The 15,676-nt window shown below is 48.8% G+C and overlaps 7 protein-coding genes across 7 annotated transcripts; 3 read left to right on the forward strand and 4 right to left on the reverse strand.

The window, feature by feature from the left end:
- Positions 1 to 1,657: 1,657 nt before the first annotated feature.
- On the reverse strand, positions 1,658 to 3,051 carry N7455_006617 (FAD-dependent oxidoreductase; the record flags this gene model as incomplete). Its single annotated transcript, XM_040958322.2, has 4 exons — positions 1,658 to 2,400; positions 2,467 to 2,662; positions 2,720 to 2,858; positions 2,909 to 3,051. The coding sequence occupies 4 exons, from the start codon at positions 3,049 to 3,051 to the stop codon at positions 1,658 to 1,660; spliced, it is 1,221 nt and encodes a 406-aa protein (XP_040811199.2).
- Positions 3,052 to 3,513: 462 nt separating this feature from the next.
- Positions 3,514 to 4,542, forward strand: N7455_006618 (isopenicillin N synthase family dioxygenase; the record flags this gene model as incomplete). Its single annotated transcript, XM_040958377.2, has 2 exons — positions 3,514 to 3,822; positions 3,892 to 4,542. 2 exons carry the CDS (start codon positions 3,514 to 3,516, stop codon positions 4,540 to 4,542), a joined length of 960 nt encoding a protein of 319 aa, XP_040811254.2.
- A 632-nt stretch (positions 4,543 to 5,174) lies between these two features.
- N7455_006619 (cytochrome P450) lies at positions 5,175 to 7,059 on the forward strand (the record flags this gene model as incomplete). Its single annotated transcript, XM_040958323.2, has 7 exons — positions 5,175 to 5,261; positions 5,320 to 5,510; positions 5,564 to 6,197; positions 6,259 to 6,478; positions 6,535 to 6,599; positions 6,652 to 6,759; positions 6,832 to 7,059. The coding sequence occupies 7 exons, from the start codon at positions 5,175 to 5,177 to the stop codon at positions 7,057 to 7,059; spliced, it is 1,533 nt and encodes a 510-aa protein (XP_040811205.2).
- Positions 7,060 to 7,809: 750 nt separating this feature from the next.
- Positions 7,810 to 8,982, reverse strand: N7455_006620 (uncharacterized protein; the record flags this gene model as incomplete). Its single annotated transcript, XM_065605395.1, has 1 exon — positions 7,810 to 8,982. The coding sequence occupies one exon, from the start codon at positions 8,980 to 8,982 to the stop codon at positions 7,810 to 7,812; it is 1,173 nt and encodes a 390-aa protein (XP_065461249.1).
- A 1,175-nt stretch (positions 8,983 to 10,157) lies between these two features.
- On the reverse strand, positions 10,158 to 11,322 carry N7455_006621 (zinc-binding alcohol dehydrogenase family protein; the record flags this gene model as incomplete). Its single annotated transcript, XM_040958357.2, has 2 exons — positions 10,158 to 10,683; positions 10,751 to 11,322. 2 exons carry the CDS (start codon positions 11,320 to 11,322, stop codon positions 10,158 to 10,160), a joined length of 1,098 nt encoding a protein of 365 aa, XP_040811269.2.
- Positions 11,323 to 11,736: 414 nt separating this feature from the next.
- On the forward strand, positions 11,737 to 13,059 carry N7455_006622 (Gfo/Idh/MocA family protein; the record flags this gene model as incomplete). The annotated part of the gene is made up of 3 exons (XM_040958393.2): positions 11,737 to 11,840; positions 11,890 to 12,023; positions 12,071 to 13,059. The coding sequence occupies 3 exons, from the start codon at positions 11,737 to 11,739 to the stop codon at positions 13,057 to 13,059; spliced, it is 1,227 nt and encodes a 408-aa protein (XP_040811273.2).
- A 929-nt stretch (positions 13,060 to 13,988) lies between these two features.
- Positions 13,989 to 15,580, reverse strand: N7455_006623 (FAD-binding oxidoreductase; the record flags this gene model as incomplete). Its single annotated transcript, XM_040958301.2, has 3 exons — positions 13,989 to 14,448; positions 14,509 to 15,010; positions 15,064 to 15,580. The coding sequence occupies 3 exons, from the start codon at positions 15,578 to 15,580 to the stop codon at positions 13,989 to 13,991; spliced, it is 1,479 nt and encodes a 492-aa protein (XP_040811264.2).
- Between the last annotated feature and the right edge of the window lie 96 nt (positions 15,581 to 15,676).

A 15,676-nucleotide genomic window follows, 5' to 3' on the forward strand; every position in this document is an offset into this window, starting at 1 on the left:
CCTCGCTTGCTTGATTCCCCCCGCTCCTCCTGAAATACCGCGCCTGGAGTTTTCAGGGCCATCCATCCTCGGGTGATCTTCCAGTGCATGGCCCATACATATTTTAGACGGCAATTGAAAGCAAGTTTGACACAGCTTAAGAGAAATATACTAAATTGCTCGGCTATACCCCTATACTCTGCTCCGCTCATCGGTCTAACGATGACCATGCGAGGTCTGAGAGCGCTACGACCAGTGAGGCCTTAACAAGCGATTCAGAGACCGCCATATTTTTTTCTTGAGCAGGATATGCACCTCCAGAAGAGCTGAATCATGAGCCGTACAGTGTGCAACATGGCCTTTTGGAACCCCAGATTATCCCAACGCCCTTCTAGCGAGATTGACCAGAAAAGGCATAACATGTAGGTGGGCATAGACCTAGCGGTAAGACTATATCCAACATCAATGAATTAATATCATCCGACTCCATCAAAATACAGCGAGTTTCAAACACGTGCAAGTGTTTCGGCCCCAAACTTTCCCCGACTTCTCTACCACCTAAAAAGCTTCGTATTCGGTCCACTAACCAAGATGAAATACCCTGCACGCGCTAATTGGTTTTCGGGGAAGCTACTCGTCCACCAAAAGCTCTGATTGGCCTATCTGCTTTGGTATGCAATACAGGATAATTGCTAGTGAGCTAGGGTCAAATGACAGCTGGTCTGGAGCGAATTGTGTGGTTCGCTATCAATTATCCCGTTGCCAGAACACCTGTAGCGCCATGCGAAGCTGGGGAAAAGCTGGGGATTGTTTATAAAATCTACCGTACTCATTACCTCCAGTTTTGTTGCATATTAACATGTCTATATTTATCGATAATCCAACAAGGATCATGACTACGGGACCAATGTTAGAGCTGTCATCAGATACACTAAACAGATATATACCTAGTGCATTTGGGAGTAATGCGAATTTTGATTTTAAATAAAATCCGATCAATAGAGGTGGAGATATTATTAAAAACGTTAATATCAATATTTTAATAATAGATATATATATTTAGGATATATACGGGAGTACTACTTTCTAAGTAAACCTCTATAATTTACAAATTGTTTGATTAACACGTTTTTTTATATATTTAGGCGTGATATAGAGAGATAACTAGTAATTGATTCAAAATCATTTAAAATAATAAAATAATACCTTTAGGATAAGGCCTAGAAACGGGGGTAAAACGAAGGGTAATTTTAAAAATCCTGAAAGGGGGTTCAACTTTACTTGGCATCTAAATTCGGGCCTATTTAGGGCCCTATTAACCCGCAGTAGGCTTCTACCTTAGGCCCATAGCCCATCGGTAGGCCCGAGGCCGGGCCTAAAACCCAACCCATTTGCGGTGCGGGTTGGGCCCGGGTTGGGCTTTGGGCTTTATGGGCTCTGCGGAGGTCTAGTCCCATAGTACCTCGCAGCACTATATCGCAGCACCGGAATTGCCCAGGTACTACAGGACTTGTCAAGGCCTAGATATACTTAAGGTAGGCCTAGGGTAGGCTCACGGTAGCTGTTTGGTAATATAGGGCATGTACTCTATACTATATGTTTCAACGGGGGTGGAACTATCCCACGAGTAGGCCTTCTAATTTCCCAACGTACTGCGAAAAATCTAAACTGATACACATCAACCATCAATTCCCAACTTGATTTCCAAATCTGACAATGGCACCATCTCCACAACCAAGGGTTTCCCATCAGGCCCAACTCGCCCTGCATTTCCATGCACATTTCTAGAATCCTGCACGGCCTTTCTGCCTCTCTGGAGCATCTCCTTATTATAAGAAGCAATTATCTCCCCGACAGCCGCAGGATCTTCGAACTTGGCACCGGTATTCATATCTCTGAAGATATTACCCAAGAGAAGTGTATCAATCAACGTATGATACCCACCTTCACCGCGGAATGGGGTCATGGCATGCGCCGCATCTCCTACCAGGATGATTCGACCAGCTGGCAAGCTATCCAACTCGATATCCCGCCAGACATGCGACTCGGGCCGGATTCCCTCAACCGGGGTCTGCTCGAAGATCTCGCGTAGCTCAGCCGGCATGCCACCAATCGCATTCAGTACACGATCCCGTTTCTCCTGCGGACTGGCCGTCTGGAGCCAGTGGTTGGGATCTGAAACGTCACTGGTTTGCATGAAATTCCAGTAATAGCGACCGGAAATTCCGTCTGGGAGTGTGTAGTGCAGTCCGACAAAGGCGATGAACCCAAGGTCTGGGCGGATGCACATGTACCCGCTGTGACCAAGGGATAATTGGCGTTTAAATGCCTCTCCCGACAGAGTCAGCTCACCCACAACTGTAGCAAGAGGCACAACCCGCAGGAGGTCTTTGCTAGGTTGTTGGAGAAGATGCTCTCGGACTGTATTCAATCAGATCTCCCAATACATGCTAAGGGGAATGGAGAATAGGGAAAGGGTTGACATACCCACACTATTTATTCCGTCTGCGCCGACCAGAAAGTCCCCTTTCACAATCGATCCATCTGCCAAATGTACCGAAACTCCATGCTCGTCGTGCTCGATGCGCGTGACTTGGCAGCCCCATCGGACTGGAATATTGGTCGCCAGCCACTTGCGAAGACGACCACGTTCAGCACGGATGATGGGAAACTGAGGAGAATCCTGAGGGAAAGATTGAGTCAACAATAGCCAGACCAACGGTTGCTAATACAGCTATACCTCGAAACCGACGCGATCCGTCCGACCTGGTAGATACATCGCTATCTGAGGGGGAAGCTTCAAAGGCGATAGGTGGTTGGTCGATTCCCTGAGATCCGGTAGATCTGATGGAACAGAAGACGACAAACGATCGATAATGCTGTTATATGTTAGGATAGTTCTTTTTCGTGTTAGGTGCCGGGCTGGTACGAGTGTAGGGCAATCGCCCATCCTTGGAAACGGGCGTTCTCATCGGCATCGCGCTCGAATATCTCAAAGGAGATACCTTGTTTGCGCAGGCTCTGTGCGAGACTCAGTCCACCTAGACCTCCTCCAACAATCAAGACGTGCATTGGGAATGGGATCAAGTACAGAACTCGAGGCTTGGAAGAAGTATTGATGCTGATGAGCTAGAAGGATCAACCAACGTTGATGAGTCGGGTAGTTTCAATGACGGCCTATTGATGCGAATTAATCACATATGACCCTATGACAATGAATGCCGAACAAAACAAAGCCATTCGGCACGTTCGGCCCTTCTCTATTCATTTAACTGAACGCCGGGGCTGACTGCGTCAAAAGCGCCGAACGAACGTCGCCGAAGTCATATCATCCATTTCTTTTCGGCGTGACATGATCTCTGACTGTACCCACCACGGAAACTCTGCCAAGTATTACAATATTAGCGTGACTGTGTCCAGAAGAAAAGATTATCGATATCCCCGCAGAAAACAGTGCGCGAAAGTGTACTGATCTCAGCCTACTTTCTTCATTTGAACCGCCATCCGAAGTAACCAACATACCAAAACGTCAACATGTCCGACGAGATGAATCTACCCATTATTGATTTGTCTGGATACCTCAACCCCGAATCCCCAGAGGACCGGGAGCGCGTTATTGCCCAGGTCCGCGATGCTAGTCGGCAGTATGGATTTTTCCAAGTCCGAGGACACGGCGTGCCTCCAATTCTCCAAAACGACCTTATTCGAAGCATGGGCAATTTGTTTAGCCTACCCAAGGAGGAGAAGCTTGAGATGTCTTTCCTTAAGAATCCATGCCGTCGAGGATACGAAGCCGCGGGGATGTCTCTTCGGGAGGGAGATCCTCTACCGGACGCAAAGGAGGTAAGATGACTTTGTCATTTTCAGTTCAGCTTAGGCTGTCGCTATATAAAACCTCTAACAGAGTAACAGTGCTTCTATATAGCCCGGGATGATCCTATCATCGAGCTCTCCGGCTTCTACGGCCCGAACTTGTGGCCCAACCTCCCCACAGAAGACTTCCGGGATCCAGTTTGGAAGTATTACGAACAGACCAGCGAGCTTGGAAAGAAGATCTGGTCGATCCTGCTCGAGGGACTAGGCCAACCTCCCTCCCTGGTAGAAAAGTTCGCCCGCAGGGCCATCGTCCCGATGAAGATGATTCGCTACCCGCCACAAAGCATCACACTCCCCGGACAGTTCGGCATCGGCGCCCATACCGACTTTGGTGGCGTAACTATCTTGTTCCAGCAGCCTGGCAAGGATGGACTTGAGGTCTGGCATGAGGGAAAGGAGACGTGGATTGAAGTCCCCGCGTTGGAAGATGTGTATGTTATCAATTGCGGTGATATGATACAGAGATGGTCTGGTGGTAGATATAAAAGCGCCAGGCACCGTGTCATCAACAAATCCCAAGGTGAGCGGTTGTCGTGTGCCACATTTTGGCATGGCGATATTAACGCCACCAACCCGCTTAACCCAGATGATCTCAACAGTGAGACGGTTGGTCAGCTACTGGTCAAACGTTTCCGCAACCAATACTCCATGACTAAAGAGTCGATTGCCCAAGTTGGTGCGGCCTGATGGTGTGTTATTGGGATAGTTTCTCTAAATATTACATCTCAATTGAAGGACGACGGACCGGGTTACTTCCTTGTGCCTCCTGCTCAATTTATTACCTTGAACTCGACGACCTTTTCCATTGCGTAGAAAATTTCACTCTTGCCATAGTGGAATAGACACTATCCTTCAACATATATTGAGATGGATACTCCGTAGTCATGCTGTGATATCCTTTTACTTTCTGTGCTCCCTCTCGGTATATCCTCACTAGCTATCTACTAGAAAATATCTTCCAATTCTGTCAATTTCACGACTTACCATCGGAAATAAAATTGGCCCAGGCCCATTTTAGGTTATCGAAAAGCGCCAATCAAGAATTCGCCGACTCAACTTTCCCCAAATTCAAGTTCTATATAACGAGTTTCCACATCGTATTTTGGATTTATAATAAACCAACAATAACTTGGTATTCCTTAGCGCATGTCACATCCAATCTAGATGTAAACAAGACAGCTTTGACCCCTTTAGCTCGTTCGGTGGATTTCAAATCACCGACTTGATACGAGTTGCCCGATGGTCCTTTAGAAGATACGAAGAATATAATGCTTCCATTTTGAAATTTCTCCTGCAACTATTCAGAAAGAGGAAGAAAGATGTCTATAGTCAGCTGGGTATCACTTGCACTGGTCCTTGGTGGCCTATATTATGGCATTCGGATATACGGCCTATGGATTCTAGAGGTATGTACACTATCCATGGAAACACCACCGCTCTTAGTCTCCTTGACTAACACAATAGACTACGGTGTCGTTGTACCTGGAAACATTCAATTCCGGCGTTTCAAGCCAGGGAAAGCCCATCTCGGGCCCTAAATGGGAGTTCCCCAACGGTACCGTAATCGAACGATTTCTTAACGGTCGAGTCAATTCCGAAAAATGGCGACAATATGGCCCCGTGTATCGTATCTGGTCCGGTCCGCATCCCGAAATGTAAGTCTCCTCCCGCTCAAAATCCCAGCCATTTCTGATACACCTTCCTTTAGTGTCATCACTACACCAGAAGATCTCAAATACTTCACATCAGACTCCAATGACCATGGCAAGCCATCAAACTCCAATATGGGATGGTTCCTCGGAGAACTCCTGGGACAATGCATGGGTCTCCTAGGTGGTCAAGACTGGAAGCGTGTCCGACGAATCTTCAACCCACCATTTACGCACACAGCAGCGGTTAACCAGATCGAGGTCATTGAAAATGCCGCCAGGAAATATGTGGAGGAACTACCGCTCACCACCGGTAACTCTCAAATGACCTCAACTGAGAAAACTGGCCGCTCTTTCACCGTACCAGTCGTAAAGACGTTTACTAAATTCCCTTACTTCCTCACGGCCCAATCGATATATGGTCCCATGACAGAGAAAGAAGAGCAAATGTTGTGGACGGTAACCGAGACCCGCCTTTCGTTGAATCCATACATGTTCGGCGGAGGTCCGTATCGCTTCGAAAGAGGCGCCAAGGGATTTGATAGTGCGGCTGTCCAAAAGCTCCGAGAGTATAATCGGGAGTGGCATGACTTCAATGCTGGCATGATGAAGGCGCGGCGTGCGCGCGGAGAAAGAACGGCGATTGTCTCGTACTGGGAGGAATATGAAAAGGGGAACCTGACACTGGAAGAGGTGAGTTTCCTATTCGATCATGGGGAGAGTGGTGATGCTAATATGGGTGACTTCTTACTAGCTGTTGCATACATTGGACGAGCTGCTGATGGTTAATCTTGATGTTTTCACGCATGTAATCACCTGGTTTATCACCCTTGTCGCCGACCACGAGGAGATTAAGCAAGAGTTGCGTGATGAAGTGATGGCAAATAAGGATAACATTCTTGGATATCTGGCAGAGACGAACACACATCTACACCGATGCTTCTATGAATCGATGCGGATACGACCATTTACGAGTGAGTCGTTGAACAGTGAAGCCTGAATGCCCATCCCGAGTGCTAATTATCCGCAGTCTTCACTATTGGAGAATGTGCATCTACCGTTAAAAACTTCAACGGTATCTTGATCAACCCTAATGTGAGTGGAAGACCCTTTCATTACTAATATGGCGTGCTAATAAATAATCCAGACTCAAGTCCTTGTAGATGTATTGGGTATCAACATTCGCAACCCCTTCTGGGGTGCCAACAGTGAGGTGTTCAACCCATCTCGGTTCAAGACCATTAAGCAGTCTGATGTAAGTATGACTCCGTCAGGAAACTGGTAATTTGAGAATTTCATTGCCAAGAGGCTAACATTTAGTCTACAGCTTCGATACAATCTCCACGTGTTCGGATTCGGCAGCCGCAAGTGTATGGGCCAGTACCTGGCTGGTCATATCGCTAAAGCGCTGGTAGTCCATCTCTTCCACCAGTATGAAGTCTTGGTGTCCGATGGTGGTGACGGAGCCAACTACGATACTGATAAGTCGAGCTGGACCCCTAAAGCAGATGCTTCGTTGCAGTTGACTAGACGAGATGTGTTGGAGAGTATCTAAGGGATCGGGTTTTTGTAGGACGGGGAGAAGAAAGCGTACCTGAGCTGTTAGGAAGAGTAGAGCCTCATTGAGATATATTAACCTGAATATTCCTAAACAAAGGCTTATTGTACCGATAGGTTCCCAACAGCCCCATTATGTCTTTGTTCGGCTTTCTCGCCAAGGTACTCCGTACTGTATGTAAGAGCAAGGCAAAGGTCAGGCAGTAGCTCGGGACTAGAAGTACATGCATCTCCGCGGGTCTGCATTGAGCCAATTGGAAAAATTTATGCAAGGTTGACAATTCACAAAACGGGCTGGCTCCCGGGCTACACCGCGTAGACCTGCGTCTACATGAGAGCTGAAAAATTTCAAAGACTTGGTGTCAGCAAAGGCATTCTTTTAGATTAGGTATGAATGTCGCCTCGGAGTTGGGATGAGTAAGATGCAAACTTCTTTTCAGCTGGTATAAGCCTCACTTGGTTCTGCAGACCCATTCTAAATAGTTTTGAACTCACTTTGTGTATCTGCATTACAAAATGATGGAACCTATAAATAATGGTAAGTAAAATTTCAACATCATCAGGCTAAAAATACCCAACTTGGCTCGGGAGCTTCTAAGGTTTTATGCACCAAAGTGGATATTTTCCCTATACATCTATTGCAAAATACAAACAAAAGTGAAGAATTGTAATTTCTTTTCGTCTGAATAATCATAGGGAGTTTAAATCCTTGTAATGAAACACCTCTCCACCCTGTATAATACCGTAATCAACTATTCAGAGTACGCCTCAATCGCCTCAGGGGTTGCCGGAACTCCGATTCCAATTCGCTCAACCCATGATCGGCCGAACCCGTGATTTTCGATGAAAGATACGTATGCATGGCATTTCGTAAACGGTCCACAAGATACGAACTCAGATTAACGACCAGGACTAGGCGCATGTTGGCGAGTAGTGGGGGCCGGGGTGTGTCTTCGTCGCCTTCTTTGTCCAGCTTGTCGGAATTTAGGAACGATGTTGATCCGGTGGATAGTTCTGCATCATGCTGTAAGGCGACCAACAGTGCACTCCACATTTTGAGCACCAGGGTGTAGCAAGCGATTATCAAATGGCGAATGACTGTGCTGGAATGCTGGCTTCCGGCCGAGTCTCGCATACCGCTGGAAGAGTTGGTAGTCGTAGATGAGAGGGATGGTGATCTCAGCCGTGAAGTCGTTTGGGAGCCCACATCCTCGTCGAGGTCGGGATATGGTGGTGCTCGGGTGGTGGGAATTGGAAGCGTTTGTAGTTGATGTAGGACCTGCAGAAGGTAATGGGAGGCTGAAAATGTGTTGATGAGGGTGTTTTCCGGCGTTGTAGACGTGGCTAGCGGTCCGGATGCCGATCCTGTCAGGGCGAAAGAGGGTGGTCTTGGCGGATAGGTATTGATATTCATATTAGGAGCAGCTAGCCAGGTAGTTGCGGAATTCAGGGCTTTATCATCAAACAAAGGGAGCCGTCGTGATTCTGGTCCGTAAGGGCCGATATTTGCTGTTAGGTCATGGCTAGCACGACATAGGGTATAAAGATGAGAGCTCAGTTGGGACAGCTGAGCAATGCCGTCGTCAATACATACGAGATCAATATTATACCGCGTATCCTCTGGAGGTGTAGGATTTTCCAGAGCTTGACGGAGAGGGTGCCCATGATCCTGGCTGGGAGGAGGAGAGACAGGTTTCTGGTCTGTTGGCATTCCATGTCTGAGATAAACTTCTTTCAGTGATTCCTGTTCTGACCAGGCGCTCATGTTCTCGATGTCGGACATATGTACATCTTCGAAGTCGGTGCCGTTGAGGAATGCGTCAAAGCCAGTGTGGTCTTGTGTTTCGCTGGCACCCGTTCCATGTGCTGTTGATGTTCCCATGGCACCCAAGCCAAATTCCACGTTTTCCAGCCAGGCCATGCTACGGAGCGCTTCGTGACCGGGCTCCTCCAGTTGTAGAAAAGAAGGACAGGCATTGATGTTCAAATGCTCAGGGATCGGCAAGAGAGGTGTCCTTGCGGCAGATACTGGCTCCGATGATGTTTCTGCTGGTAGCTCTGGTGCCGGGATAGGTGAGTAGGTAGGTGTGCATCTGGGGTTTGCTATTGCAGATCGCGATGTAGCAGAATCAGAGGGCGCTGCATTCCCCGCATACGTGCTGCGGCGTCCTTTGGGTAGACTGAAGCTATACACGCAAGGGGCTCCCTGACGAAGACATCGGTCGCACACACCGGTCGTACTGCTGCTACCCTGTCGCACGCATCGTAGTTTCTGTCTGTGACACCGATCGCATGATTGGCGCCGGGGAAGCGTGCTTCTATCTATTTTGTTATTCATGCTTCCAATCCTATCAAGGGGGACGCGTGGGCTTCGATAGTTCTTAAGGTTGACATAGGAGTATCAGGTCCCCAAATGAATGGGCGTATCAGGCCACTGAATGGAGACACGTCAGCCAAATTGGCACGGAGGGCCACCCGAGGGCACTAATCAAGGGATATTAAGCCTCCCGTCTCGGTCAGATACTCGGATATAATCTAGGATTCGAATCCTTTACATCCGCCCCTCGCGTATTAAAGGGCGCCCTGGTTGGTGAGGCGAGAGGCTTTCGGGGGTCCATGCTTACTTGCTTCCACCGTATGCACATAAGACACTGGAGTAGTGTGAAGGCCAGTCGTTCTGCACAGTCTGACCCTCTTTTATTTGAGCACGCAATATGTAGCGCATCGGGTACGGAGTACATAATGACAACCAGTAGCGTAATCCACTACTGAGCGGCCCGGATATGCAGCTGTCGTATTCATAGCTCCTATATTAGTCTCAGCCCCGAAGCCATCTAGAGTCTGGTTGGTTGTCACCTTGTAGTACCATGTCGGGTAATTGGTTACGTTCGGGTTTTTACCGGCCGTAGGATTGCAGTTCCAATGGTCTTTAGCCAACCTGGAATCTAGTGGGCTTGTTCTGGGGTATTTTGGTTGGGTGGGGGCCTACAAGAGGAGTACGTGACGAATACGAGACAGATGCTTGGCCGATGGGATCATCGATCGATTTTTTATTTGAGGTTTAGCCAGAGTTTAATTCCCCGAGCACCAAGCATACTAGACTGAATAGACTAATTTTGATCCTGAAGGAGCCTGGCTGCGAATAAGAGCAACTCCTTCGATTACACCACCCCACCCACCGGCCATGATCTTCGTTGGATGCGTGTCGATCAAACCGCGATCAACCAATGCCTGAACCGCCGCAAAGGCCTCCGCCCCAAATTGACGATATTCGGGCCGGGCCGGGCGTCCATAATCCCCATCAAGAGCCACTTCGTGGCCGAATAGGGACAAAACCATCAGCCAAGACGGTTCCACTGTGGGTCGGGTCTGGGTGACTGCCGCACGGAACGGCTCGAGTGAGACATAGCGACCGCCCGCCCGTCCGATGGCTTTGTAGCATAGTTCTGTTGTGTCTGCCAAGCTGACACAGTCAAGTGCGTAGGCTAACTGACCTTTCGTATAGGCGCGAATGTCCGAGGCGCAATCAGCAGAATGATAGTCAAAGACTTTATCTGCGCCGAATTTGAGCGCGAGATCGAAATGGGCGGGTGAACAAGTCGCGATCGGTCGTAACCCAGCACTGGAAAAAGGACAAATATTTAGCCACCCCCGTTATGCCACGTAAATGATTCACTAGAAATGCTCACAGTTTTAACAACTGGATCGCACGCGTTCCTGTGGCAGTACTGCCACCAGCAACCAAGACAAACTCGCCCTTCGAAGCATCCCCATTGGCTTTAGTCAGCTGTTCCAGAGATGCAGGGATGCGCAGTTCATGGAACAGCCCAAAGGCGGCTGTTCCCATCCCAACGCCCAAAGTCGCCGCTTCCTCGAAGCTCAGCGAATCAGGAATTTTCAACAGGAGATCAGCAGTAGCACCAACGTATTCGGCGAAGGCCCCGATTTCAGGCTGTAAGCAATTCATCCCATGCACGAAGCCCGCCACACGGTCCCCCACCGCTAGTCCAGCCCGGACGTTTTCCCCCAACGCAACGACAGTTCCGGCAAAATCGTAGCCATGAATGGCCCCCGGGGCAGCAGAGTAGTCCAACATCTTTGCGTCGGCTGGATTGATGGCCACGGCGGCTGTCTTCACCAGTGCCATGTCGGAGGTTAGAGTGGGAATAGGCACATTGTGTTGAATACCGAGCTTGCCGGGGCCTTGAGCCACGACAGCTGTTTGGAATTGAGGTAATTGAGGGGATTCCACAAAAGTCATGCTGGAATAAAAAAAAAGTGTGAGGGGATCTGGTTCATCGTCTGTCGTGTTCGTTGTGCTTTATCCAATACCAACCACCACATGATCTCGGCGCTGTAGGAATATAGAATATCCATTTTCTTTTTCGTATTGAACATTCGGCATCGGCGCACCGGTCTGTCAATCTTAGAATAGCGCCGAGGATGACAAATGTAATGGTCCGAATGTTTCGACCGAGTGAGGTGGTGAGAAAGCCAAGAACGCCAAACAATGAAAGACAATGAAAGATATTAGCCAAAACTCGGTCGTTCCCCTTTCTATACCCTGTCAGTCGGTCCAATCTTTTCCCCGACGGCGCAACTTCCCTCCCCACCTTCGTATTAAATTAATGTATTGTTTGCCTCTTTGATCTCTGAGATTTCAAAAAAAGATAAAATGGCAGCAATGGTTATGCGAGTATTCACGGCATTCGGTCCTCCGAAGGTCGAAAAGAAGAACGATGCTATCCGTTTTGGAATCCTGGGGGCCGCTCAGATTGCGTGAGCCGCATTCTTGGAATGCTTAATCGCGCTTAGCTAACATTTTCAGACCTCTCGCCTTGATCACACCCGCCCTCTCACATCCCGAGGTTATTGTGCAAGCGATCGCCGCTAGAGACCATGCTCGTGCCACAGCATTCGCCAAAAAGCACAACATCCCCGATGTTCGCACATCCTATGAAGGTGCGTTAAGACTCGCTAACTAGAGAACCCCGACTCACTGTGAATAGAAATCCTCGACGACCCTAAGATCGATGCAGTTTTGATCCCTTTGCCCAACAGTTTGCATTTTGAGTGGGCAGTACGCGCTATTCGCGCCGGCAAGCACGTCCTTCTAGAGAAGCCTTCGACCTCTAACGCCATCGAGGCCGAGATTCTCTTCACCTTACCTGAACTGTCACAGCCAAATGCCCCCGTACTACTTGAGGCCTTCCACAACCGGTTCCATCCCGCAGTGCACAAGTTCCGCTCCTTCATCACCCCCGCCGATGTCGTCCACGTCTACACCGATTCCATGATTCCAGGTATATTACTGGATAAGGATAACATCGGGTTTAACTATAAACTCGCCGGCGGTAGTATGATGATGCTAGGTACATATAATTTCGGCGTTATCCGTATGGTCTTCGACGACAACCCCGTGGAGTGTTTAACCTGCGAACCTGGCATCTTCGGCGACGGCATCCACGACCAGTGCGACACCGACTTCAAAGCTAAATTCCGGTTCCCGAACGGCGGTATTGCCGAAGCTGGTACAACTATGCGCGGGCCTATCTGGTGGAAACCGTCCGAAGCCCGCGTCACGCATAAGGATGTCGTCGTCGATGACAAGACCCTCCCAGAGACACAGGAAAAGCTACGCACCCGGATCGTGACGCTGCACGGGTTTATCCACGCTTTTATCTGGCACCGCATCGATGTTAAGGATACCTTCGTTATTCGTAACAAGGCTGATAGCAGGCCAATCAAGACTTGGACCGAGTCCAAGTCGCATAAGGCTTACAGTTACAAGGAGGCTGGGGGTGAGTTTGCGAACCTCCCCGGTGAGGACTGGTGGATGTCATATCGGTACCAGCTTGAGGAGTTTGTCAACCGTGTTAAGGGACGCCCTACGCACTATTGGGTTGAGGGTCAGGATTCATGGGATCAGACGAAAATGATTGACATGGCGTATGAGAAGAGCGGGTTGGGATTGCGACCAACAAGCGAGTTCCGGTGAATGAGGTGTTTTCAAATGTGGAGAGAAGGTCTAATTTTCGTATTTGTGCTGTCTTGTTCTTGTTGGTTCTGCACTCAGGGTAATAATATGTATCTATTTCTACTTGTCAGTTAATAGACTCTACGCCCTTTCCACTTGGGCTTCAAATTTATTTCGTGGACCTGAGCGATCGTTCTATTTGGGTGGCTTCAAAGGACTTAATATGTAGTTATGCCGTGTCTAACGATATATTCTAGTAGACAAGTTCCTTATTATTAAATGGAGATTGACGCTCTTCTATAAGCTGTCGTAAACATCACCATATTCAACCGGGAAATCAACTGCACTCCCGTCTAGTCTTCCGCACGACCCAGTAAAACCCAGACTGGGTTGGGCTGTAGTCTGGGTTGGGTTTTGGGTTGAACCCTTAGACCCAGTAATAATAGTCTGGGGCCCCAATCACTCTGGGTTATGATTTCGACCCAAAATGGGTTATGCGGAGTACTCCGGGAGTACTCCCGTCACTTTCTCACTTCTACGCCACCTACGGAGTATATTTCGATCGATTAGTCTGGCCCCTCTGTGCCCTCTGCCCTCTTAGCTGATCAAGACCGATATTTGTCCGCCCTCTGATTTTCGTACGCTCCGGGCTCGGCCGCTTGTTGTCCGTTCACGCCCACCCTACGGAGTACTTTCGCACTTTTTGATAATTTCCTAGTTTTCTACAATTACTCTATAATGCCCTTGGGTTATTAAAATTACTCTAGCTTCTACAGTAGGTTTCAGTCTAAAACTAGATATATTTCTGACATGGGAAATGAGCTTGACTTTCTAGAAAGCTTTATCGATCTATACATGGTCGTACCAAATATATAACCCACTGTATATGAACATCAAAAGACAAATATCATGGTGGAACTGTTACCCATTCTACCCCCATGTTCCACAGACTACTTGAACACCTTGAAAGCCCCAGGAATGGCGGTCTGGAAAAGGCCCTTGGGGTCGTATTTCTTGCTGACCCTCCTAAGCGTTGCCAAGTCGCCGTAGGTGCCGATCGGGTCTTGGTTTGAGCCAGCGTAGTTCAGGTATGTCCAATCAAGGAAAATACCCGCTTTCTTCAAGATGTCCACGTGCTGGTCAAATATCTTCTGCACAGCGGCCTGAACAAAGGCGTCGTCGGCCGCGTTGTTGTATGCCGCACCAATGTCAACGAGGACCAGGTCCTTGACGTTGGGTTCGAGACCCAAAGAGTTTGTACCATTTGTGACCGGAATCGGTTGCATAAGGAAGTCAAACACCAGGCCTTCTACTTTGGAAAGGTCGTCGGCGGCGCGTTGGAAAGTCGTGAACAATTGCGAATACACAGCTGGGTTGGCGTTCTTGAAGGAGTAATTCATTTGCGTTGCGCTAAACCAGGAGTCATGAATTCAGCAGTGAGACACTATGATTTGGAAGAAAGGAACTTACCGAGAAACAGTAGAGGGGACGAGGACTCCGGAATTGGTGACGACTGTCGTCATATTGGCCACAATCAGGGTATTCGCAACTTGACCGGGGAGGTCAAGGAATTCCTTGTAGACTGCTGGCGTGGGCTCCGGATTTAAGTAGTAGAGCGCATCGGAAAGAACCCAGCTCCCAGCGTGGTACACCAGATTGAACTCCATTTCCGCGATCGGGTCGAAGTTCTTAGGGTCCATATAGTTGCTAAAAGCTGTGGCGTGGTCTTCTAACACTTTTTGGGTGACGTTGAAGACGAGAGCGCCGCCTAGCAGCAGGCCCTGAGGGTGAGTTGCAAGATCGAAACGAGTGACAATGCCGAAATTGTTCGAACCACCTTTGAGAGCAAGCCAAAGGTCCCGGTGTGAGGTCGCGGAGGCATAAACAACCTTCCCTGAGGCCAATACAACTTCATAACCGTAGACATTATCACAGGAAAAGCCATCCCTTCTTCCGAGGTAGTTGAGCCCACCTAGAGAGTGTTTAGTACAAGACCTCGCATAAATTGATGACTATAAAACTCACCACCCGTGACGAACCCACCCACTCCTACCCCAGGGATTCGGCCTCCGGCGACCGTAAGATTATGCTCCTCAAGGCTGGTATACACGGTATTACTCCAGATGGAGCCACCGCCAACAGAAGCAGTCTTCTGATCTGCGCTCAATTCGAAGGAGTTCAACGAGCGCAGGTCGACAGTGACACCCTTGTCGATATTGGCAGCACCGGCGAAGAAACTATGTCCTCCACATCTGAAGGCGAATTTGGGAGTAGAAATGTCCCCCGAGGCCGCCAATTTGACGAACGCAGAGACGTCCGCCGTATTAGTGGGAGTGAAAATGCAGCCGGGGTTGAGCTCACGCTCTTCGCCAGTATAGTAGTCCAACTGCGACGAGGTGTAAGCCGAACTACCTGCATAGTACACTTGGCCAGGGAAACGAGAGTCGGCCTGATGGCATAGACTGCTTTGGTTGGACGGAAATCGAAAGGCGATCGCCAGGGGTAAAAGACACCCGATGACTTGGAGCGAAGATCGGACCATGTTGGGATAATTTGAGATCTTGGTATTTTCTCTGCGTCAATGTTCAGTCTAACAGCAGCGCCTTTCTGTGGGCTCTTATACTTGGCATCGCCGCTC

Source organism: Penicillium solitum, assembly GCF_028829755.1.
Source record: "Penicillium solitum strain IBT 25940 chromosome Unknown utg000004l_segment0_segment0, whole genome shotgun sequence".
NCBI classification, from domain to species: Eukaryota; Fungi; Ascomycota; class Eurotiomycetes; order Eurotiales; family Aspergillaceae; genus Penicillium; species Penicillium solitum.